At 31.0% G+C, this 27,568-nt stretch overlaps 2 protein-coding genes across 3 annotated transcripts in view; both read left to right on the top strand.

Annotated features, from left to right (window-relative positions):
• The window catches only part of LOC135122538 (GATA-binding factor A-like), a 123,445-nt gene that overhangs the window by 59,209 nt on the left and 36,668 nt on the right, over positions 1 to 27,568 (top strand). The window lies entirely within an intron of this gene.
• Positions 6,886 to 12,290, top strand: LOC135122536 (uncharacterized). The gene is made up of 6 exons (XM_064046772.1): positions 6,886 to 7,222; positions 10,280 to 10,385; positions 10,432 to 11,058; positions 11,362 to 11,801; positions 11,855 to 11,906; positions 11,964 to 12,290. The coding sequence occupies exons 2-6, from the start codon at positions 10,289 to 10,291 to the stop codon at positions 12,212 to 12,214; spliced, it is 1,467 nt and encodes a 488-aa protein (XP_063902842.1). The 5' UTR covers positions 6,886 to 7,222; positions 10,280 to 10,288; the 3' UTR covers positions 12,215 to 12,290.

Here is a 27,568-nt window from a genome sequence, read left to right as displayed (position 1 = left end):
AACTGCAACAATTTTCCGTGTTAGTCTGTAGACACATGGGAGTATAATTAATGGTAGCAATTTTTCACGACCCTTGTGACATCTGTCTTCTTACACACGTGTCGACTGGGACATCTGATCTAATAGGTCATTAGTAAAAAAGGAAAATGCAGACACCCTGATAGTCCGAAAAGACGATAATTTTTATTGTTATTATAATTGAAAAATGGAATATTAATTTGTATAAAATGTGTGTCTGCTTAAGCGAATATTGTCACATGATGGTAAGAAGCTGGTTATTAATCAACTGCGGGATGTTCTAAGTTGGTGCCAATGTGTGTTATTTGTGGAAAGGATTATCTGAACTACAATTTATCGAAATGTATAACGATTTATCTCTAGTATAGTTTTTTTTGTCAGAATTCTTATCCATGAACACGCAGGTTTGACACATAGATATATTTTGTATGTCTACTGTTATATTTTGTGGGTTATGTAAATTAATGTATTGACAGTAAAGATTAATTGATTATTTTTGGAATTTACTGTTTCCATAACATAAAATATTTTTAGAAATTTAGGTAGAATATGTATGACGTGCCACTGTGACTTAAATTTTGGTAGGTATTGTTCGTCTATTGTGCAAGCGTAAGCTAGGAAGTATGTAGTATAAATGGGTAATATTATGTTGTCTTGACGTTTCATGGCTCCTAGAACATGAAAAATTAAGTCTTCTCTTTTCATTTGTCTATTGTTCGTGTGTTACCAATTTTATTACATAAACAATTTTCGAAATTACGATACTGATTACTGTGGAATTTTAGGTGTGGTTTAGCACTATCATCTACTAAATATAATTTTAAAATGTTAGTAAGTAAATTGTACCTTACTTAACCTTACTTACTTACCTTTTGCTTGTTTCTTTTTATCTAAAAAGGTGATTATTCTGAAATTTTGCACTCCTTAAACTTGTTGCAAACATTGTAATTTGTTTTAAAGCCGTTAACATTTTGCATTTAAACCTTCCTTGAAATGTACAGAATAGTGTGCATTTGTATATGTAATTTCTAAGTCTTCTCCTATTTTTTAAAATTTTTTATGCAAGATGTTTAAAAAAAAATAATTTTATTAAAGATTCTCAAAACCGGCTAAGAACGTAGGTATTATTATTGTTGGTGTTGTATTGTAGATATCGAAATGGATGCGCTTGTGTTAACTTTATTTTAATAATACATCCCTATTTTTATTTTAACTTATAGGTAAAGGTTACCTACCACAAAACAATGAAATAACATTGCCAGAATCAAACTTTAAAATTATCTATCTAAGAGATCGGATTTGTTTAATTGTGTTTCAGGGACTAGAGAAAATGTATTTAAATAAATTTTAACACTTTTTTTGTTAATACACAGTCAGTTTTCTAAACTTTTACATTCGATTTATTTTATTAAACATATATAGCTAATAGGGAAAGGACATTCTAAACCACTGATCTTTTTCTTAATTTTGTGAAAAAAATTAATTTTATTGTTTCAATTTTTAGATCCTAGGTAAACTGGGGACGATAGTTTGAAGAGAATGTTTAAGTAATGTGACATTAATTTTGAAAACTTTGTTACGTAATCGAGTCACACCTTCGGCTGTAGGTCCCCTGTTGGACTGCTATCAATTAATTCGGATAGTGTAATTTTGGTTGTCTATCTTTGCAAAAATTTGCTTTTTAAGATTTTGATCTTTTGAAGGAAATACATTCATAATTTTTGGTTATAACAATTTTTCTGAAAAAAAAAATTATTAATCTAGATTTTATTGTGTATTTTGATTTTTAGTAAAGAGAATACATACATAACAAATATTTGTCCATCAAATTAGTTAAGAACTTTATTTTATATTATAAAATTTACTACCATTTTTAAATAAAGAATACGAGATTGTATTTTTTTGTGTCAATCGTATAACTAAATATGAGGATACATTTATCTGCAAAGAAATGCAAAAGATTATGCGGCCAACATTTGTCAATTAATGTGTAAGTGTAACATCTTATATAAATTTATCTTACTTTGAAAAATGTTCGTATAGAATTGTAGAAAATATAAGTTGTCGTACCATTTTCATATAGTTAATAGCATTATTTTTAAATGTGCTGGTATTAAGTATTTACCGTCGGCACAAAACTAAATTCTGTTCTGTTCTGGTCTATCTGTGTTAAGATGATAATATAATGAACCGAAAGCTGATAGACAAATGTATGAATTTAAAAACAGCTTTGAAAAGAAATGTTTATAAAATATTTCTGATTCTGGCTTAATAATCAGTTTTTAAATATGTATTATTAGAATTATTACATTTTGTGATTTATTTTCGAAATAAAAATCAATGATTTACGTTACAAGAGTAACATTAGAATTAGGAAGCAGCGTAGTAAATTTGACAATAAAGTGGCAATAACTTTGCTTTTAACCAGATTACAAAATTGACTTTTTTTTCTGTTTATAGGTACAACCTAGGGGCTGTAATTTATTCGTAGATGTTATACGATTACAAATAATTACTTTGTTAAGAAATATTAGTTCGTGGTAACAAAATTACGTTCAAGTTATGTTCTAAGTTTAAAACCACTTTTTGGTAAAAAAATAAATAAGTAGGTACTTAAATAAAAAATCCTTCAGGATAACGTCGGTTTGGATAAACAATAATTTCTTGCGTAAGTTGTTTCTAATGTCTCTTAATAACGTTTTCGGTATCTGTAGAAAATTTAACCATTTCTGTGGTTTCATTGCCAATGACATTAACATGATATTCATATTTAAGGACATAACCTGCCGCTGAATGGACCATGTCTTTAGCATATGTATTATTTAACATGAAATATTGGATACTAAGGTAACATCGACAACCAAAAGAGAACAATAATAATCAATATATCCAATTACGTAATGATCGCATGATATTTATCTATTAATTAATTATTAGTGACGGTATGATTTACATTTTACATGTACCTACTACCTCTCAGAGTAGTGTAGTCGGTAGTGTAGGTACAGTAACGATAGGTATTAAAATGAAGCTATTTAAAACAAAAAATGTACAGTGAGTGCTTTTGTTTATAGTCATATAGGTATCTAAAAACGTACTACAACATTACTAAAACATAGTTTAATTAGTTGCCGAGATATTAAAAAATTCTATATGTTGAGAAAGTATGATGTGTCGTTTTAACCGATCGTATTTCGTATGAGCTGAATTTTGTTAGTATTGGTTGTTGAATTATTTTCGATATAAAGCCTTGATGTGAATTTGAATAATTGAAAATATTTTCTTTTCTAATCATATGGTATACAAAAAATTTGTAAGCAATAAATTGAGAATTGATTTGGGACAAGGACAGTTCTTGTGGTATTTTCAGTAAGGGTTTGAGCCAATTTAACACATTTTGAACCGAGAAATGTTTGTTTTAGATCTGAAAGATGTTCCTTTGAACATCAAGTGAACTGGAACTGATGAATAGAGATACAAAGTCGCATATTCTAAAATCTGGTTGCAAAAATTCTATTAAAAACACAATTTCGATTTATTTAGCAATATAGTGTTTGCTTTTGTTAAAAATGCTAAGCAGACGCAAAGAAAATAATTAAAAGTCTGTTTTAAAAACAGAAAAAGTGCTTCGAATTTGTCACAGGAAGAAATGGAAAAAACAAGTTTTGGATAAGATAACATTCCTATGTATTTTATGTGTTAATCGGTCATAAACGAAACAAATCTATAGGTTATTTGAAAAATTGGACAGTACGAAGAAATGAGATCTCAAAATGGACAAGGCCTGCCTGAAGGAATACCGACGAACCGGATCAGCCTTTGAAACAAAAACCAAATGTCTAAATTTTATTCGTATGTAATTTAAATTTAAAATTAAATTTGTAGTTTTACTATTTGCTGTTTGTTGACTTTGCAATGAATTAGAGATTACGACAAAATTATAATTTTATATTTCAGCACCAGTTAGACTCTAACGTACAGTAAAATATAGTTTTTACAAAGTATGTTTAGTATATTTTTCAAATTATAATAATATGCTAATGTTTCTTGATTTTATCATAGATGTGAAAAAACAGGTAGAACATTATCAGGTTCAGTGCCCTTAAGGACTCTAAACTGGTTTTGTCTGGTAACACCCGTAGATGTCTCTACTTATAAAGTGATACTATAGTACTACTGTGTAACAGTCTTTTGTTATTGTAACTATTACAATACTAATTTGAATGAATTTCATAGTCGTTCAGATTCGTGTGAAATACCTACAAAACAATATGTTAAACATTTTTTTTCAGTATAAGTAACAAATTATGAGATTTTTAACTCAGTTCTGACTTTTTGAAAAGTAATTATCTGTTGTGTAAAAATCTTCAATTCTGACGAAGTGTTGAAATTTACTCAAAATATGTTACAATTACATACTCATCTTCATATATCGGGTGATTTTTTAAATTTCTGCTCTAGTTGGCCATGACGCTTACGTCAGCCGTTTCACTGCTGCGTTGCCAACGTACGTGTAATGGCCAATTAGAGCAGAAATTTAAAAAATTACACGGTATCAGTACTGTTATACGATGCAAAATAAACAATTTGGTGGTGCAAAAATGTAAAAAAGTTTCGTTGTGTTAGAAAAAGCTTTTCTAAAAATTAGTTGTAATTATTTAGTACCCACAGATGAATTTGTTTTCAATATACATTGTATATCCTTGTATTAACATTAGCTTTGCTGAAAAAATAGTAAAAAAGAATATCAAGTGCATTTTCTGGTGAGTTATTCAATTTTGATCATAAGCTTGTTTTAAAATTTTACTCAAAATTCTACTTAAATTTTAACGAATCTTATGAATAAAAACGTTACACGTAATTGTCTCTATAGGAAACGAATAAATAAATTTTAATGGATCTTCTGTAATTATTAACTGAATACTAACGTTTAGCAACAGATTAATAATAGTCCGTCATTAAAATTTCAAATAAATTGGTTATTTATAGACACAGTCTAAAATCAACTAAAATTTCACTCTGCAAATTTTACTTATTTTTTAGGAACATGGAATGTAAGTTTAAAAATATGATATTATGGCTAAAAAACAGATAAGTTTTTTGTAGATGGACAAACAAATTTTGGTTAGAGTTTTGACATGCACACTTAAAATGCAACAGCATCTAATCATTAATCAGTTAATTATTCCAGTAACGTCGGATATTATTTGTGTGATAAAATTATTAACCGACAAATGACGGACAAAAAGACGGCCCTACAGCTATAGAGATACACTCTATGAAACCAGACCTACAGACATTCGTCAAAAGGATGATATTTCAACACTTTCCTAACTATCACTGGGAAGGTAAAACGACAACAAAAGTTTCGTACAATAATTTCTTTATTAAATACTTATTTATCGCGAAATTACCATATACCTATATTTCTTCTTGTGTTAAATCCTGAATAAATAAGCGTGTGGAAGTGTTACACCTTTTTTACCAAAACAAAGTGTTTTGCAGTGTTTTGTTGTACAAAATAAGTGTACTCATAAATAAAAACTTCGATAATACCTGTCAGATTTTAAATGAATGTTATAAATTACCTCTCTTATTACTTTTTTTTTTGGTGAATGAGATCCCATGTTTCCTTTATAAGTTACAGCATCACATTTAGCTTTTTAAAAACTATAAATACTTTTATAGTCTAGATACCCATACCTGAAATTCGCAAACATGTGATAAACATATTGAATGTATTTTCTTGTAGTTCACATCTATTGCCTCTTTTTGAGTTCACAATGATTTCTCTTTTACCAATCCGCCTTCGTCTATCAATAGATAATCTTTTAGATTAGGTAATTTGTGATGCTGGCCAACTCAATTATCTCCATGTTCATCGTAATGGAGCTTGCTGGTTCTATGTGATGGAGAGTCCGGAATCTCACGGTCTTGGACCGGATCGCGAGGCGGAGCCAACCGAGTAATAACCCGCGGATGGTATAAGTGACGTCATTATCACAATGGCTGATCATCAGATATACCTGTATTTGAATATCTATTTATTAAATTCTATATGTACTCGTATATGTACAGTGTACTTACACCATTTTCAATTAATTTTTTTCACGTATCTGTCATAAGTGAATTAATGGTGACTGGAATTACCTACAGGGCAATACTTTAGGTACTTATACGTACACTGTAAAAAATGCATGTAAGAATACATTATTTACAAAGTAATTTTACATATTTAGTTTATGTGATCTTACAGTACAGTGTAAATTAACTCAATGATAACAGTAAAATTACATATTCATGTACATTTCTCTCTAAACTGTAAAAATACATAAGCAACAAGAGTATAATTACAATATTAAAAGTACATTTACACATAATACTAATTTTACAAGTTATGCATGTAAAAGTGCTCGTTTATCTAGGTGAAAACACATTTTTTATGAACAGAATTTTGGTTTTACCTTGATCATTTCTATTATTTTTACAAATAAAATAATGTACCTAAAGTTTTAGTTCAAGTGCTATGACAACTATTTATTGAAAACAGAATTTTTTATAAACATCAGGATTGTAATTGTGAGTGTATAGAGTATGTATAATTTTCAAATAATAATTGTTTGTTAATGAGTAAAGTTATCACTTACTTTTCTGTGACTCATAAAATTAAAGTGATGGCAAAAAAACTGAACGCTTAATTGTTTGTAAAATATGAAATAATTTCTATAGAAATTTCAAAATTATAACTAGGTAAAGAAGTAAGCTTTGATTTGCTAATTTTTTTAATTATAAGTTTATATTTTTTGGTTGAAGTTAAGACATAATCAATTTTTTAAATGGATTTTTTTTTTGCATTAAATAGATAAAGATGAACAGTAGCGTAAAATTTAAACATTAACAATACATGTAACAAAAAAACGAAAAATAAGAATCCCAATTTAGCAACAGTTCGAATCGCGCGCTTTATAATGCAATCGCATGCAATTCTCTCACTCTCCCACTGTTTCATTTTCCCTCGCATTTTCCCAATCTACACGTGGTGAGCAGAGCAGTTTTGTTTTGTTGTCGAACTTTTGATTTACCGCTCTATTATGTTGATTGACAGTATTTCTAGTGAGATAGTTCCTACAAGTTTGTGATTTAAATAGGGTGAAGCGGTGGGTTTGTTTTGCTGCGTAATTTCAACGGAGTTGACCGATAACCGGTAAGTATTTAACCTCTTCAAGTTTGCATGCAGTTTAAAACGTACAGGTGATTTTTGCAGTTCGTTTGATTCGAAGAAGTTGAATTTAAATAATGATGAATTACGAGTGTTTGATGTGCCCTTATAAGACGTCGGCATTATTAAGTTACAACGGACATCAATATTTGCATCGTAACGAAAGAGTTTGCAGATTTAGATGTGTGTATGAAGGCTGTATTAATGAATTTGCTAAATACAACAATTTTAAGTCACACATTTTCCGCGCACACTCGCGTCAGCAGGCGCGCGTTACAAATCAGCCTCATCCACGTTTTAAATGTAATGAAGAAATGTGCAGGTTTGAATGTATTGCCTTGAAAGACTTGTCATCTCACATGTATGAACATATTAGGTCAGGATGTGTTGTTAGATGTCCCCTCTTGAGTTGTAATAGTGTAGAAACGTTGTATAGAAAAATTCCTCAATTTAAATCTCACATATATCGTAAACATTCTTTGAAATCAAATGATGAACTTGTGATAAACAACGATCATGATAGTTTTCATGACTTCAATGTTCCTGCTGTTAATTTATCAGCTAGCCCATTTCGGGGAGACTGTAGTGAGGCGGTTACATACAATAATATTCTGCAAGAAAATAATGAATGTAATTCTTACCTAATGTCATTAGCTTCTTTGTATTTGACACTACAAACGAAACATTTTTTAACAGATATTGGATTACAAACTATAATTGAGTCTCTATTAGATCTTAGTCAAATTTCAGCTGCATCCCTTGCTACAAACCTTTCTCAAATTGGTTTATCTTTACCGGAAAATTTTCTTCAAAATAATAACTTATTTGAAAAATTTCATAAAACAGGCAGTGGCCCCCTTAGAACTTCCTATTCTAGAAAACAGTTCTATAAAAGACATTTTAATTACATTGAGCCACTATGTTTAGAATTTAGGGACAATGACAGTTGGTCAAAAATCTATTACATACCAATTTTAGACACGATAAAATATTTAATGACAAATGATGCTGTTTATAAGCATTGGTCACAAGATACAAACGAAATAAACAAAAAGTTGAATATTATTAGCGATATAGTGGACGGAAAAGTTTATCAAAGTAACCATTTTTTCACTGAAAATTCAAAAGCATTACGTCTCATATTGTATCAAGATGCTTTTGAGGTTTGCAACCCTTTGGGCTCTTCAAAAAAAATCCATAAGGTAATTGCTGTGTATATGGTATTAGCTAATATACCTGCCTATTTGAGGTGTCAGGTTGATCATATACAGCTAGTAGCTTTAGGTTTGGAATCAGATATAATGAAATATGGATTTTCAAATATGTTTAGTGCTATAATTAAAGATATTAAAATTTTAGAAACTGAAGGAATAGTTATTAACACTGATACAAAGGAAACTGTTAAAGGTTCTTTAATTGCGATGACTGGCGATAATCTTGGAAGCCATCACATAGGAGGCTTTACATGTAATTTTTCTACAAGTGAATATTTTTGTCGCTATTGTCACATTACAAAAACCGAATTTGAAAATAACGTTCTAAAAATTTCCACAACTAGATCTAAATATTCCTATGACTTAGATGTTGATTTGACTCATTTAACGAATGAAACTTCCAGAGGAATTAAATTTAACTCAGTCTTAAATGAATTGCAACATTTTCATGTTTGTCAACCTGGTCTACCACCATGTGTAGGACATGACTTATTTGAAGGGGTCGTGCAATATGATCTTATGCTAGCAATTGATTATTTTGTTTCAAAAAAATTTTTTACTTACGAAACTCTCAACTGCCATTTACATGACTTTAAATTTATTAATGAATCCAAATTCGAAAAAATACCCAAAATTAAAAAAGGCGACAAATTACCAGGCAGTGCGAGTGAAAATATGCGGCTTTTGTTTATTCTACCATTAGTTATTTATGACTTAGTTGATAGTTTGGATAAAGTATGGAGGCTTGTACTTATTTTACGCCAGATATGTAGTCTTGTAATGTCTTTTGAAATTTCAGTGAGCCAGGTGGCATACTTGAAATCATTAATTTTTGAGTATATCAGCTTGCGTCAACAACTATTTTCAAGTACTAATTTAAGGCCAAAGCATCACTTTATGCTTCACTATCCCCATTTGATCATTCAGTATGGTCCATTGCGTCACTTGTGGACGCTTCGTTTCGAATCTAAGCATAGATTTTTCAAAAATATTATACGTCATAGTACGAATTATAAAAATATTTTGCATTCGTTTTCTGAGAAGCATCAATTACTTCAAGCAGTACTTGCCTCAAAAAAAATCACATTCAATGATAAAGTAATAGCCGATAATGTTACTACATACAATTGTAAAGATTATCCAGAACATGTGTCATCTGTTATTAGAGATAATTGTTTATTTGAACACCCTTTTATAACTAATAAAGTATTTTTTAGAGGCATCGAATACATAGACGGAATGTGTATTTGCTATGGTTGTGATGTTCAATATGGACATTTTTCATTATGTGAAATAATGTATATGCTTGTTGATCAAGCATATTCAAATATTTACTTTGTTGGTAAAAAATTAGAAATTGTAGAAAATTTTGATAATGGCGCATTTGTTGTACAAAAAAGGTATGATGATACAGATTGCGCGTGTATTCATTATTCGAAAATAACACCTAAAGAAGCTTTGCTGCAGTTTGTAACATCATCAGGTGATAAGTCTAAATTTTTTTGTTTTAAAACAAATCCTGCTATCCAGATGTAAAGACATTGTTTCTTTGCTATATTGGCTTATCTCTAGTTCTGTAGAAGTTTAAAAAAACTTACATACATACTTAGATCCAGTGTAAAGTAACGTTATGCGTACAACGTTATTATGAAATAATTTTTATTATAATACATGTTTTTATGATTAAATTTTAACTTCAAAATTTATCTTTAAAAATTAAAATAACGTGTAACTGCATATTTCATGTTTGTTATTATATTGTTGTGAATAATAAAAAAAAAATACATAAGCTGCTGTTATTATTCCTAATTTTTGGTCTAAATTTTAGTAAACAAAAATGTTTGCGTTCAAAATTTGGAACGTATCACGAACCAAAAAGGTATTCGTGGTCATTGAAGAAGACGAGCAGATGTTATTAGTACTGGTAGCCAAAGGTAAGGGCAGTTATTCAAATAACTGTGTTTTGAAAATTCATTGTAGCCTCAGAAAAACTACAAATTGATGGAAGCACATTAGTGTTAGAAACAGATGGGACTGTAATAGATGACGAAACAGTGTTGAAAATGGTCGAAAAGGAAGTTTTAATTTTGCTGACAAAAGAGGAGTGCTGGGTGTCTGCTGATGTGGCACTGGCAAGTGCAAGTTTTATATCTCAGGCTTCTACTGTAACTATTAGCTCATCCTCATCCTCGTCGCATGAATTGAGTCCGTTTGAAACAGAAGAGAATAAAACGTGGGTTGACTTTGAAATTCCATGGAAATGCTTACCAAAATCAGTAATTCGGGAATGCGAAGAAGGCTTTAAAACAGGAGATTGCCGAAGCAAAGTTATCAACATGATTGCTGATAATGTCCGTGAATTTACCAAACATGCGGAAATAGATAAATTTCGTGCTATAGCAAAGCAAATTGTAGCAAAGTATCCGAAACAATTTGCGGACGTTGATGACGACGGTATCGTTATAGGAGATGGGAATCATACAATTTTGAAAAGATTGGTAGATCGTAACAATTACTTAAACCGACCTCACAAAAGATCACCGAATGCAACATATGTAACAGATATACCTTTAGGAAAAAGAAGAAAAATGTTGAGCAAAAAAGCAGGTAAATTCTAAATTTATCTATAACTATTGCGAAACTAAGAAACTATGTTTTATATTTAGTACTTTGAACACAGCCACCATTTTACTGTGTTCTGTTTGTTACTTTTCTACATAATTTAACACCAAACAAAAAGATAATTACAAAGATTTCTCCATACTAATTTTCTTCTTTACTGCAATTGATCGTTTCATTTTCAATAAACATTTCTTTTCATCAAATAAGCCATTTGCATTAATTTTTAGAAAGAATAAGCATAACATTCTGACAAGACGTTTCACCACACATTTATTAATGCTTTTTTAGGTTGTTCCAACTGGCAACCGGAAATCGAAACAAAATCTCCCGAATCACTGGAGGAAAAAAAGAATACACTTAATGCGTTGCACAATGCTTTTCTTAACAACGTCACGTTAGATTTAGAAACTACAACTCTTCTAAATGAGACATACAATATGCAACGTTTATTCCTGAATAAATGTGATGCTCCCACCATAGAAGAAATTGTTACAGAGTGGCCAGTTTTACTTACAACACCAGTTACCTTTTGGCATTTCGAGAAATTAACTTCTAAAAATATAAACGTATTGGAAGAGCAATTTACCCATAAAGCTCCCAAGATATTACAGCTTGGTCAACAAAATAAAATAAAGCTAACGTGTGAAAATTCCTACCTGCAATGTCTGGAAATCATAGCCAAGTATTTTAATGAAGACTTGAAAATTTTGGTTGATGAGCAGGACAAGGTTTATACTTCAGTCATATATATATTTTTTTATATATTTCTCTTTTATTTTAGCGTAATCAAACAGTCACCTGCAACGAACCTTGCATTAGAAGTAACCAAGAAGGTAGGTATAAACCTTGTGACAATTTTAAATGTTATATTGTTACTGTTTTAATTCTAGATGACGAAAACAGGTATTTCATTTATATTGAAAAGAAGAAAGTTGCAGAAAGTACTGATTTTATAACTGCCTTCAAACTAGTATTTTCGTTCTACTATAACTTGAATATGTGCTATCCTAAACAAATATCACATACACTACAGTTTGTACAAATGTATTTTTTTAAAATGTACCCAGAAATTGGCACCAAGAGCAAGAAAAAAACTATTACTAAAGTAGTATCTTTAATGAACAAATTGAAAAAGATCTAGGATACTATAATATGCATGCGTCGAACTTAGTATCTATATTTGTGAAAATTGGTGGACTCCATATAACTATGTTAGAGTATTGTTCAATTGCAATTATGTTATCCTTTTTTTTATTCTTCTGTATTTCGTTTTTATTTGTTTTGTTTATGTATATATTTTTATTATACATACATTTATTCGTCGTGTGTAGTTTCTATTTTGAGTTTCCTAGAACCTATATTAATTTATAAAGTTTCAGAAACAAAACGTAATTATACAGACTGGCTGTGGAAATGTACATATTTCAGATGTAAAAGTACAATCGTATTCTGTAAAAGTACAGGCATGTTCTGTAAAATTACAGTTGCAGATAGTTGCTTTACAAAACGTTTTGTAAAGTTACATTTACGCATAATATTTTTACATTTATGATCTGTATTTTTACATTCACAAGATGTGCTAGTACACGAGTAATATGTAATATTTTATGAAGACAATGTATTTTTACACAGCACTGGATTTTTACACGGAAAAAAGTTGGTTACAAAGTTGCCTACTATTTTCCGTGTAATTTTACATATATTTTTTTTACAGTGTAGCAAAAAATTATATAAAAATAGGACTGATGATATGAAAATGTAACTTCATTAGGTATGCATTCGTGAAATAAAAAGCGTTTTAAACATCAAACTTTATTACGAAAGTTCATTAACGAAAACCATAGAAAGATTTCAAGTTGTGTATTATCCTTTTCGTTAATCTATATAAGTTGATACATATATTTTACTTTTATAAAACTGGTAGACCAACCAACTCGAGGTTGAAAATTTTTATTAGGCTAACATGTTTTGGTACCATCATCAGAGCTAAAGAAATGACAATAAAATTTGGAAAAACCTGTCATTTATTGGGTTCTGATGATGGTACCAGTAGATATCGAAACATGTTAGCTAGTTTACTGTACTAAAAAAATTTCAACTTTGTGCCATTAACTTGATTTTTCAACTATTTTTATGTAATATTAAACCTGGCCACTTTGAGAAAAATATCGGAAATAAATTAACTAAGTATTTGATATATTTTGTTTGAATTGAAAATTCTTTTTGTAGGTGAGATAAAATTAAAAACTAAAATTTTATAACGTCAAATTTATTATGAATCCAAAAACAAGCGATCCTTTTCGTTCCGGTTTCAAAATAGGGACTAAAAATGACTCTTGATATTTTAAACATTTTGTTAGAATTGTAAAAACGATGTGAATTGATATTAAAGATAAGAAGTTCCCTCCATTCGGTTTTGTAAGGCTATTTAATAGTATTTAAGAACTAAATTAACAGACCAGAAGATTGAACATTGTCAAGAACCAAACTGTAATAGAAATGACTATTGAACAGGCTATAAAGTGTTTACACACGTGCTACTACGTACTAAATAATTGCTGGATGGCATTTACGCCAGTTTTGTTGATATTTAATTGTAGAATTTTGGTTCAAGTTGTATTAATACGAGTAAATCGAATTTTTATTTTCCCAACTGCAATAGGTTTTTTCCGAAAAAATACTTATGTAACATACTACATTTTTGTACGAACATTTAGGTAACTAATCAAAAGATGTATACGAATTCAAAAGAAAAAAAACGGGACGGCAGACAGACGGACAGACCGACAGTCAGACAGACGGAAACGGGAGACCCATTTCTACGTATTCTAGGGGTCATGAAAGGTCGAGAAAATGTAAAAGTAAAGAGTCAGCCGACGGACTTCATTAGAATACTTCCTAATATTTTGTCTTTTTTTTTTCTTAATATAAGTAGGTATATAGCCATCTTTTCATAACAAGAAACTTAAAACATGGTTAAAATGGTTTAGGCAAGGAAATATGGGTTTTGCATTAATGGGGCGGAGCTTAATTGCAAAATCGATATTTCCTTATAGGTACAACAAATTTTCCATTTTAAACATGTTTTAGGTTTCATGTTGTGAAAAAAAGTCTACACATATTAAAACAAAAAGGCAAAATGTAAAACCAACCAACTGGCCTATTTCAATTACTTATTTCTTTACAAGAAATTAAGAATCCTATGTATATTAAGATAAAAGGCAAAATCCCAATTGCGACAATTTTTTTATTTTTAGAAACTAGAAATTTTTGTAAGGAAATATGGCTTTTGCAATTAGGCTCCACCCCTCGGTATGCCAACGAATGAAAACTTCATTACTATTTAGATCAGGACAGTTATGTGTGGGGCTTAATCTTTGGCTTTAATTTTTTCTTTTGTTTGAATAACACGATACTCAAAAAAATGTCTACATGCTAATTTCTTGTAGAAAGAGAAATAATAAGAATTTTGCATTTAAATTCCGCCCCTTTGGCTCTTGATTATTATAAAAAAATCATCATAATGGAGATAACGCGGGTGGGCGGGGCTTATATAAAAAAAACTTAAAACATCTTTAAAATGATAAATTCTTCTAGACAAATATCGATCTGACAACGAATGAAAAATTCATCACAATTGAGAGTTGAGATCGGGGTTGGTATGGGTGGGGTCTAATCTTCGGTTTTATTTTTTTCTTAATAGGTATTCTTTGAACAACACGATACTCAAAAACATGTTTTTAATTTCTCGTGGAGAAATAAGGATTTTGCAATTAAGCTCCGTCCCCTTGGTTCACGACCAATAAAAAAAAATCATCACAATTGAGACTGGGGCGGGTGGGCCGCCCTACATTTTGCCTTTTTTTCTTAGTATGTGTAGACTTACTTTGACAACAAGAAACTTATAAACATGCCTAAATGGTAAATTTTTGTAGTAATCAACTTAAATCCTCCACTTTTCTTCTAAAACCCCTTTAAATACGGCAAAAGTTGAACATCAAAGTTACTATCAACGGCAACTTGGCAACGGAGTTTATAAATGACAATTTTCTGCTCTAAAAGCAACGTCAGCCGGAACAGCAACTGCAACGGTAGGTTTATAGGGTAAATGTGTACAAGAGTGCGAATATGTATAAGAGTACGCACTGCTGATTTCTGTTTATTAGTGCCATCTGGGTAAGATGAAGTTATACCATTCAGAATTTAATGCTAAACCTGAGATAAAGGTGCAAAAGTGACCTGAATATAGTTTATAGTTTGGTCGTACTGACGAATTTATGTTCACACGTTGTGTGGATGTAATTTTTACCGCTCATAGTTTTAGTTTTTTGTAAGGTACGTACCAATTCTTTTATGTTACAGTAATAATTTTCATTAGTTGTAACTTTTAAGGTCTCGTTATACACTAACAGTTTTATACTTTCTATCCATCAAAAGCTTTTAACTTTGAAAACATTAGGTTATGTACAAATGTACAAGAGTGCGCAGCGAGGTATTGTATAAGAGTGCGAATTGCTTGCAATACGTAGTCTAATAGTCTTGGAGATACATATCATAAGATAATGAATTATTTAACTCTACTATTTTGTACTGCTTTTCAAGTTGTGTGGTGGTGGTTATGGTGATTTTTTTTTTATTATTACTTCCTGAGCGTGTTGTAATCGAGTCCGTCGACCGACTCTCTATTTTTACGTTTTCTCGACTTTTCAAGACCCCTAGAGTACGAAGAAATAGGTCTCCCGTTTTATGTGTAGTCTGTAGTCATTTATTCCCATTTATTTTCACCTTAGAAACAAATATTTTTTCATAAAATGTAATGCGTACTCATAAGCGTTCAAATGCGCACTCTTGTGCAATGAACTGTCTAAGAGTGCGCATTTACACATCTTGACAAAAATTGAAATTACTCTTAAAATATAGTGGTGTTGGGACGTACAATTAAATATATCTGATCTCTAAACATGTATATAACGAACCTATATCATAAAATTTGTCTATCCAAATAAATTAAAAAGTTGTTGACAGTTTTACACTAAGTGCGTACTCTTGTACACATTTACCCTAAATCCCACTGCTAACGTCATCAAAAAAAGATGTTCATGGAATAGTTCCAAATCAGACAAAAATCTACGATGAATTTTCTGTAGACGACATAATTTTGGAAATTTTAAGACTGAAACGTCACTTGTAAGCCGTCAGCATTTCTTCCCAAGAAGTAGTTCAGTGAACTGCATTGGAGCTTTTCAGATTCAACGTAAAATGGGGTTATTCTGACTCTGTTCCGAGTCTAGCGCTTTGTCTAAGATTTTTTTAACCATTTGTTTCGGTGACTTCATTTGAAAGAAGCTTTTCAAAATTGAAATTGATGCAATCCTGTGTAAGGTCCACAATAAGCTAAGCGCGACTAAACAATCTTTCCATTTTATCAATTGAAAAAGAGAGAGAAGTAAATTTTGATAACGTCACAGAATATTTTGCCAAAATAAAGACCCTCCATTCGACCGGTGGGCTTGATTACTATACTTCCTTAGCCTTACTCTTGGGAAGTAAAAATCGACATTTTCTTCACAAATAGGACAAAAAAGGTCTTCATTCTTCGTTTTTCGTATTTTGTTGTATTTTTAATATGCATGCCGGATATCTTAGGGTTAGATCTACATAAAGGTTAACAATATCTTTTAAAAATATTGCTTCTAAATAGTCATATGGGATAGGGGGCGAAACTATGCAGGCATGGGTATAAGGGCATTTACTTTTAAAAAATAGTATAAAGAACGTTCACTTCAGTGTTAGCCAGAAAAGTAGCTGAGGTTCTACGAAATGAGGGTTCTGTATATTTATCTGAATTTTCCAGTTTAAAAAATTTTGCTATCTCCGAAGGAATTCTTGCAAAAATGTTCTTACCAACAAGTTTATTTACACATTTTCCATTTTAATATCGCAGAACGAATCTTAATTTTTAAAGATTAATCTATTTTCTCAATAAATGTACACAACTGAAATTTTCATGGTCAATGTTAACAATTGTAAAGCTTCATCGAAGATAGTTTTTTGAATCTGGTATTTTCACATGGAAGAATTTTTTCTTGTCTATAACATTATCTATCGTTATTTTGCACAATTCATCTTTACGGCATGCACCCGCTATTCTCATTACTGTTACCACCTTCACAAATAAAGAAATAATTACCTACCTTTTTCATCAGGTAAGTATGGTCCTATGCTTCAGTCAATAATGCCACAATTTCTGCTCTCGTAAGCACCTCACTTTTCTTTGGACGATATCCCGTACTTTTACATTTTAGAAATGCTTTTAATTTTGGATACCTTTTAAACAAATAGTTGATCGTAACATGGAATATTCGCACCATAGACTTGCTGGGGACTGATATTTCTTTGTTAAATCCAGAAAATACGCCAGGAGAATCGTTTCGGTACTTGGAATGTCCCCTTCTTTTGAATTACACCATTCCTTGAATGTCTTGTAAGCTGTGGGTTTAGAAATTTTCAAATTTCTGTTGATGTAAATATTTATTTTTTTTTAAGTGTCTGTAGTAACAAAAAAAAGCTCACTTGCTTTACTCGACGATCCAATCCCGCAATTATTCTTGAAGGATTTGTCAAATATTTGTTAAAATTAGCTGCTTCAGGTATGGTGAAAAATACTGTATGCACCGTGGAATGTTAGTGTCTTTTCTGGTCTCGAAATGTTTCGAAAATCTCATCTCATTTCCCGACCTCAAAAGTGACACTTATATTCCGTGGTACATAATATACTATTATAATGTAGTAATAAAGACTCTCAGTTCATTAAAAAAATTTACTAATGTTACAAAATTCTAAAAATTTGTTATTTATTATAATTCTGTTATTTCCTTTACTTTTAAAATTATTAAGTATTAGGCATTTAGTTTGCTTTGTCAAAAATTTTACAAGGTAAAATGTTTTAGGTAATGCCACTAGGGTATGTGAATGACCTCTGGAAAGGGTAGACGCTATTAAAACAGTCTACTTTTGTCGTTTTTCATCTATGGCATAATTCTCGTGTAAAAAAATGGTTGCTACAAGTTGAGCAAAATATATTATGTATATGAAGATATCCACATAGATTTACATTACATCAATCAACTGGCAAAAGTTTTGTACTATATACATACTAACTTACCTCATATCGGACACACATTTTTACTTTTTGGAATCGTAATTAGCGTAACCGCTAGGATGTAAAAAGCAAGTGTTCTTATCAGTTAACGATAAGACTACCGACATGAACGTTGCGATAAGAGATAGTATTTCCATTGTGTGTATTCAATGCTGGTGATAACAAGACATAAATAACTAATCAGTAATGTTGTTATTAGCGATAACGCCGCCATTTCAAACGAAATATTGATAAAGCCCGCCTTCTTTCCCATGTAACAAAAATTTATGCAGGTTTTTCCTTGTATCATGTTTACTCATTAATATTCATTTAATATAGTTCAGATTAGGAAATTCTTTTTCCTGAATTGCATGATGCAATGAAGAACGTAACTAAAATAATTACAGCATTTAAAACGAACAGGTATTTTCTGTATTTTATCTTATCGCCGTTCATTAGGGTTGACTCGTTATCCTAGACATGTGCTTTTTAAAGTGCAGCTTGCACTCTGCAGATTAGGTGTAGTGGAGACCCTACTAAGCCAAATATCGCCACTATAGTGCTTCCTATCTAAGAAATGCACATAACCAAGTCAGCTTGTGCTTTGTGATAACATTTTTTACTACTTATGAGACGAATTAGACCTACCTGAAGAAGAAAGAAAATACCTTGAGGGAATGTGGTAATTGTTACCATCACAATCTATTACATCGCCCTACATGATTGATTACCTTGTGTGTAAAATATTAGCAAAAAAAAGGCTTTGTACTTTGATGTCCTTAAATTGATTTTCTATGCACATGTTTATAAGTATTTGTTCTGTTTTGAATCCTGTTAATATGCTTCCTACATGTGATGTTCAATAAATATCCTATTACATAAAAAGAACGAAAGTGGTTAGATGATGATAACTTGTGTTGCCTAGAATGACACATACACAAAAAATTAATGAAAATAATCCCTATTTTACAAAAACGATGACTTTCTATAAATCAAGAAGAAAGTTTTTAAAGTGTCAACAACAAAACTGTCTGTATTTGCAATGTGGCGATAAACAACTGTGTAGTTAAATGCGTGGGTCTAGTTTTCGATAAGATATAAAAATTTTATCTTTTTCAAATGTATTTAAGTAACACTAATTGTATAGATAGCACTATCACATTCTCTACGATATGCCACCGTTTCATTGACTTAAACAATTCGTCAGAGTGCTTGATTTCTGTCATTATACTCAATGTTACCCAAGTAATGACATACATTTTCGAAAAATGTGGCTTTCCATGAAGTTAAGCTATTTGAAAACCGATAACTTGTAATTACCGAAAGAGATAATTTTTATTTTTAAATTTTGGATATTATTTAGTAAAATCATCCCCGAGTTCTATATATCAAACGTGATGTAAGTATCTGTCAACGATCGTGTGCCAGTAATGCGACCCATTGCATTCCTAACATCGTATTAGGCCATGAATAGCACCTTCCGACTCCTAAATCTAGAGTGTCTTGCTCGGAATTTACTAACATAGCCTTCGCCACCAATAATTACATCCCTTTAAAATGTCGGTCTTTTTATAACGACATGTGTGCGACTTTAACTAGACACGTTTGTTAAACTCCCTAAAGGCATCAGGTTAAACTGTATGGTGTTATGATCGGTAATTTGTCACACTAAATATCCCTACAGAGTTAGAATATTTTCTTCTGTTTAAAAAATAGGCATGAGTTACCTATGGTAAATTGCATCTCCTGTCATTTTGACAGAATCAGTTCATTCATCATCAACAAATAAATGACGGTTGTAGTAACATGCAAACTGTTATATTATGCAATTTGTACACATTAAGACAAAAGTTTAATATATAAAGTATTGGAAGTATTTTTACCTTATTGTTCTGATTGATATTAAATACTTACAAAAATTACAAGTTAGATATACACCAGTTGTATTGTATTTAAAATTTCATTTGTTTCCATCAATTTTGCAAATAAGTACATAAAATCAATAATCAAAGCGTTTAAAGTTCACATAGAATATGAATGAATACAGAATTGTTAAAAACTGTACACTTTTGTACAACTATTAAAAAAGTAGCGTCCTGATGTTATGGCGTATTTCTGAAATTGTCGAAAAAAACACCATCAATAAAAAATCATGGATCTTTGAAACTGTTTTGGTGGTTGCATTTTCAACTCAAACGATAGTCTGGCAAGACGAAAATTCTATCAACGACAAATCATCAAAAATCCATTGTTGTTTTTGATCGTATTTTTTATTCCTCTCTCAGTATAACTTTTATAACGACTGCTTTTTAACACTGCTCCCAATAAAACAATTTGTTAAAAAGTGCCCTATTTAAAAAACGAAAATGTATAATTCATATTACAAAACGTGCAGAACAAGTGCAGTTCTTGTTAAAAAAAAATTAAAGTAACTGATCTTGTAACTCGTAGATGCTTTGTCGAAAAACACAGCTGTTAAAATACCATTTTTGCACTAGTAGCCATTGACTTTTTAAATGCGTGTCATAAATATACAAGAATCCAAGGGTCCTTTATGTTAAATGATGATAATAATAATAATAATAATAATAATAATGATTCTGAGCTACATTAAGTTACCACAGCACCCAAACCTACTTACATAATAAATAACAGTCTGGTTTCACTTTGTTGATAATATCAGATCTTTATAAGCAGTTGAGAATGTAATGCAACCTTTTTTGTTCTCCAGGAATCGATTAGACGGCAGCTGGATTTTTGAATTTTTGCATATCGAGCATCTGTTAAACATTTAAGAACTTTTTTCTTTTTGCAAAAGAGTATTGTTACACCTGTGCAATAAGAGGCGATAGTTATAATCTATCCAACAACAATCTTTTATTAAAAGTTAAATCAGTCGTTTCAAATAATAATATATTTGTAGACACGGGATGTGGCATAAGAAGTGTTATGGGATAGGTTAAGGGAACATCAATATTTCACATTCCAACAATTTCAGTGATAGATCACATGCATTAGACGTATTAAATCATCTGGCTGTACAAGTACGAGAACACACATTTTTGTGACTAAATCACTACAAAGTTATACCTTAGAAGAGTGTAATATTAATATGTAGAGCAAGAATGAGAAGTTACTCTTGATTTTTAGTAAATCTTGCTCCCAACTTGTTTTGACTTTGTACCACTTGATCATGTCTCTTTTTTAAGAAAATAAAAAATTAAAAAGTTGGAAATATGAAAGAAAAATAAAATTCGAGCAAATTACTGAAGATTGCTGCCTAAGGTATTTTGGAAGTGATAAGATGTGCGAACAATTACATACTTATATATTTGTTAAATTGCGAAGTATAAATTTTTTTTCAGAATTTTGGTATTAAACAGTTAAATTGCGATTACAATGATATACAACACTTAGATATTTATTTCACTTTCAGTTGAAAAGAAGTTATAAACAAACGAAAGTTACTTAAGTGAAATAAAGAACTACCATCATTTTGCTACATTTAGAACATAATACTAAAATAACTAACTGCTTTCAAAACAAATCTTGTTGATTATGAAATAAAGAGTGAATGCTTTATTGTATACCTAGATATGAAACCCTAAGTTAGTGAAAGAAGACGGGATAAAATTATTGTGGTTTTACATTTTTCCTGTATTATTTATTTTAATCTTAACGTCATGTTTTATAAATGGAAGATGAATGTTCAAAGATTATTCATTAGATGATTATTTTTCTAAAAATATCGATTCTATATTGCACTAACGCCGGTTTGCACCGCACTTTTAATGACGTGCATTAGGAGAGATTTGTTTGTAAATCTGTCAAATTAAGTATAACATAACGTTAATCAAGTGATTAAAAGTGCGGTGCAAAGGGGCATTTATCTCAAACACCGCATATAATCCATCGTTGATAGCATAGTCTCTGAGCACCCAACGATTATTATCGTTAACGGGACTCGAATAAAGTACGACGACGGTTGAATCCTGCTAAATCCATTATCATTTCTAGTGTCTGCCCTTATATTCCTCAAACTGTGATAGGAGAATTAGTTAAGCAACTTGGTTTTCATATGGTTTCGAAAATATCATGTCTTAAGTCACGGATACTTATTAAGAGCTTTCGGAATCAGATTTATGTGCAACCTAATGATACAGTTTAGCCTCCGCCATCCGAAGTCATAAAATATGAAGAGGCAAGTTATCATATTTTTATGAATTAGATATGATAATACTTATTTCAAATGTAGACTCACAAGGCACCTACCGAATACTGATGCAGAAGTTGCAAATAATAGGAATCAAATTATCAAACTCACTGGAGCATGTCCCATTGAGATCACTCCGGATTCTACGTGTCCAGAAATATGAGGTAGAAGACCCACAGAGAACAGTAACGATAAGGAGAAAAATCCATTGGATTTGTCAGAGGGTTTAACGCATGGCGATAATTCCCCAGAAAAGTAAAAAGTAAAAAATAAGATCATCTGATTCTACCGAAAGTCACGCCAATATCAGACTTACTAGATCCTGTAGAACAATAATTACTTTAAAAACGCTCATTATCTGATGAATTTCGACGAAACTGTGAAACTTCTGGAAAAAGCTTCTGAGAAAATTCATCTTGTAAAACTAGCTAATAGATTTATAACCGATTTTTAAGCTATTGTGGCAAAGCTATATGATATTTTTCCCCTAGTTTAACACAGAAGCATTAAGAACCAATGCAAAAAAACAAACTCTGTGTAAGTTTATTTAACGAAAGCTAATAGCACAACTTTCGATTTCACAACCAATTCTCAAGAAAATATTTAAATTCGATAGCAAACATATTTATACATATTTTCTTGGCAGTATAGCATACTCAAACGTAGCATCCCTTCTGGCAAAGTTTGATGATTTGGTTGTTTATGTTGCAGATAGTGGTTATCAACAATAATAGGGTAAATGTGTACAAGAGTGCGCTAAACTTGAGATAAAAGTGCAAAAGTGACCTGTATATAGTTTATAGTTTGATCGTACTGACGATTTTATGTTTATGCGTTGTGTGGATGTAATTTTTACCGCTCATAGTTTTAGTTTTTTGTAAGGTACGTATCAGTTCTGTTATTTTACAGTAATAATTTTCATTAGCTGTAACTTTTAAGGTGTCGTTATACACTAGCACTTTTATACTTTCTATCCATCAAGAGCTTTTAACTTTAAAAACAATAGGTTATGTACAAATGTACAAGAGTGCGCAGCGAGGTATTGTATAAAAGTGCGCAATACTTGCGATACGTAGTCTTGTATATACATATGATTCTATAATGAATTACACAGGCCTGCGATGGTTTTCCCCCAACAAAATCAAGTAGTAATTTCGGTAGGTCTTAGATACTCATGTATAAAAAAAATTTGCAAAAATTTCTATCACGCACAGTTTCTGCAAAAAATATTTTTTTCAGTTTTGTTCTTAGTACTATCAAATTAACTTCTAGATTTTGTGGTAATAATATGTATGGATAATGGTGTTGATATTTCATTTCGTGTTCAGCTTAGTAAGAGTTATTTGTGTCGACTATGCGCTTACTACCCTGAATTTAAACAAAAATTACTAATGTCTTCTCGGAAATGGGTTAATTCTTCAGATAACTTCTGTTACATTTGTAGAAGTTATTTAATCAAAAAACAACAACAAATAATTTCTGAATTTATCGAACAACTATGCGAAAGTTATTTTAAAGTTAATATAAAAAACCAAGACAAAAAATTGGTGCCTCATAAAATGTGTTCATGCACCTCACAAATGGTCAAAAGGAAAAAAAAATCTTTAAGTTTGCTGACACCAATGATTTGGATGGAGCCACAAAATCATACAGACGATTGTTACTTTTGCTGTTCAAATATAAAAAGATATAATGCGAAAAATGTAACAGCAATAACATACCCTATCGTGAATACAAGAGAAAACGCTTAAATTAGAGCTTTGAAGAAAGAAAAAAGAAGCTTCTTGATTTATTTGTTTTTTTAAGTCTTGTTTATAACTAATTTAGTTCATTGAATAAATAAACATTCAATTTTATATTCTTTATATTTTATTTTTTCATAAAAATTGTTTGAAAAACTATGAATATTTAGGCCTACATAAAAATAAATCTCGATGTGCTACAAAAAAACTAGAGTTATATTTTAATTCGGCATACATAAATATCTAAAAAAAAACAATATTATTTAAAAGGGAAATTAAAAGTTATATTTCGCAGGCCTGTGTTATTTAACTCTACTACTTTGTACTGCTTCTCAAGTTGTGTGATGGTGGTTATGGTGATGTTTGTTTTTTAATTTTTACTTCCTGAGCGTAAGCGAATGAAGTATTGTAATCGAGTCCGTCGACCGACTCTCTACTTTTACGTTTTCTCGAATTTCAAGACCCCTAGAGTACGAAGAAATATGGATCCCGTTGTATGTGTAGTCTGTAGTCACTTGTCCCCATTTATTTTCACCTTAGAAACAAAGATTTTTTCATAAAATATAATGCGCACTCATAAGCGGTCAAATGCGGACTCTTGTGCAGTGAACTGTCTAAGAGTGCGCATTTACACATCTTGACAAAAATTGAAATTACTCTTAAAATATAGTGGTCTTGGGACGTACAATTAAATATATCTGATCTCTAAACATGTATATGGCGAACCCATATCATAAAATTTGTCTATCCAAAAAAATTAAAAAGTTATTGACAGTTTTACACTAAGTGCGTACTCTTGTACACATTTACCCTAACTGATTTATTAATTAGTATCGCTAAATGCATGCAATACTGACAAAATAGCATCACTTTTTATCAAATTTATTAAAGATCCTTGACGTTATAAACCTCCAAAATCGGAGTTGTTAGATGACCGTATTCTCTTTGATGTCTTTAGCAGGTTGTCCAACTTATACGATCAATTTTTTGTATTTTGTGATTTCAATTGCCCAACACGTTTCTAGATTTGCTTAACAATTCTCACCTTAGCCAAATTAGCTGCTATAGTGTTAACCAGCAACCATCATTATTAGATCTAATTCCGACGTTGAGTAAAAGTTTTCTTACTAACCTTAAATAAGTATCTAAGTCCGATTAGTAAATCTCTCAGTTGATTTACAAATTTGCTATACACCTCATAGTAAAACTGTTAGCGAGTCAAAACTTGTAACAAACTATAATGCCGTAAGCAAGGATATTCGTTCAGTACATTGGGAATGTTTACTCAGTGATATATCTATTTATAACAACTGGAATTTTTTCAAAAATACTATACCTACTTATCTACCATCGTGAAGTCGAAAAAGTCGTCTATCAAGCCATGGTCCTAATCTATAAAGTTAATTAGGAGAAAAAGATTTTTATGGCGTACGTTTCAACGCACTAGTAGTTTGGTTGACCGTTTTTTTTCAAATAATGGCAATAATTAAAGAAGCTAGAACTGAGTACGAAAAACGAATAGCGGAGAGTTAAAATCCTAAACGTTTACATAAATATATTCGTTCTAAATTATCAGCTCCTGTTAATATTTTACAATTGAAAGATCTGGATGATTGTATCCAAAAGGACTGTCAAGTCGTGGCGGACATTTTTGCCAACCGTTTTTCTCAAAATTTTACAGTTGAAACTGATTCTAAATTTGCTAACAGTAATTCTAAGCTGAGTTAGTTCTCTTCACCTTGATGAGATTAATTTTAAACCCGGTAGTGTCAGAGAAAAACTATTAAATTGATACCTAACTATTAAATCCCTAGGTGCTGATAATGTAACTTTCTTTTAATTCTTTTATTATACCACCGGACTGGAAAATAGTCATTATCAAACCCATTAAATTTTAATTTTAAATCATCATTACTCAAAACACGCTGGTTTTGAGTTACGTGAGTATTGCTCTCACAGTGCGATCTGTAGTTACCAAAGTTATGGAATCGATAAATATAGATCATATCTTTGAATTTTTTACGAAAATTGTCGTATTCCAGTTAAACAACAGGAATTTATAGCAGGAAAATCGGTTATTTCCAATCTAATCCGTTGTCTAAATGATTGGTCGAGGGAATTCGATGCAGGGGTTCCAGTTGATGTGGTTATGGATTTTTCAAAATCGTTTGATCGTGTGCCCAAAAGACAGCGTTTATATAAATTACAGCATTTGGGAATATGGGGAGAGCTTTTGTCGTGGATTAATGCATTTCTTACAGACGGTAATTGTAATGTCTAAATAGGAGAGGCTTATAGTTTGGTGCCTAATAGTCTAAGTGGTGTTCCTCGATGAACAGTCCTTAGTCCGCTTTTGTTTATTACTTATAAGACTTATTTGGGAGTGTTAGTAGAGTCTCCTTTTGGGTCTGAACACATTAATAGGGTCATTAATAAAAGAGCTAATAAAATACTCTATTTTATAGATAAAGCATTTGCCAAAACAAACGCTTTAGTCTCTGCATGGACACATTTCTAAGTTATGAAGAGGCCACAGCGGTCAGAATAATGGACACTTTGTATATGGCGGACACTTCGTTTCCTTGTTATGTAACTAAATGTGTCCGCCGTGGCCCCGTAACATATCAAAAAAATCATCCAAAAAAAGGAGGCTACAGCAGACACATAGCGGAGACACTGTGTAAAATTAATCTGGGATATGTAACCAACAGACCAACTGTGGGATCAAATGTGCCCATGCAATGGCAGACACATATTATCTCTATAATGCCTAATTATTAATTGTCTGTGTGGCCCTAGAGTAGGAAATATGAAACAGACACTGGTGACCGCTCTGGCCCCCTATGGAATCCAGTGGTCTGACACCGGTGTCTGTTTTGGCGCTTAACGTGTTAAATTATTAATGCTCCAAAATATTAAAGTATTTTAACATCAATACATGCAGAAAAAAGCTCTACAATAATCTCTTAAAAAATATGTAAAAAAGACAAATGAACATCAAAAATTAATTTTTCAAATCAAATCGTTAATATTAAATTTGACGTATGGCACAATATTGTACTCTAAAAAATAAGACAGCTACGGCCCTAGGCTTTTTTCCACGCACGCTATTTATAAATATCTTAATTTTTTGTGTGCTTTAACATGCATGCAGAACTGATTGGGCTGCTTTTATTAAAGCTTCTTGTAGACAACTTTTGAATTTGATAATTTTTTTTCAAGATGTTTTTACGTACCTACACTTTTAAGAATAGAAGTGAGTCTTCCATCAGAGGGAATATAGCCAACATAAATAACATATAAATATAAATATGTAAAATTTATAATATATTAATCAGAAATATCCATGATTAATAAATACTGTTGCTTTGGATATTGTAAAGTGTTTGTTTTCCTTTT

Source organism: Zophobas morio, unplaced genomic scaffold, assembly GCF_036711695.1.
Source record: "Zophobas morio isolate AGI-343-1 ecotype UQ-CSIRO unplaced genomic scaffold, CSIRO_AGI_Zmor_V1 ptg000005l, whole genome shotgun sequence".
NCBI lineage: Eukaryota > Metazoa > Arthropoda > Insecta > Coleoptera > Tenebrionidae > Zophobas > Zophobas morio.
This window is presented reverse-complemented; position numbering and strand designations above follow the sequence as displayed.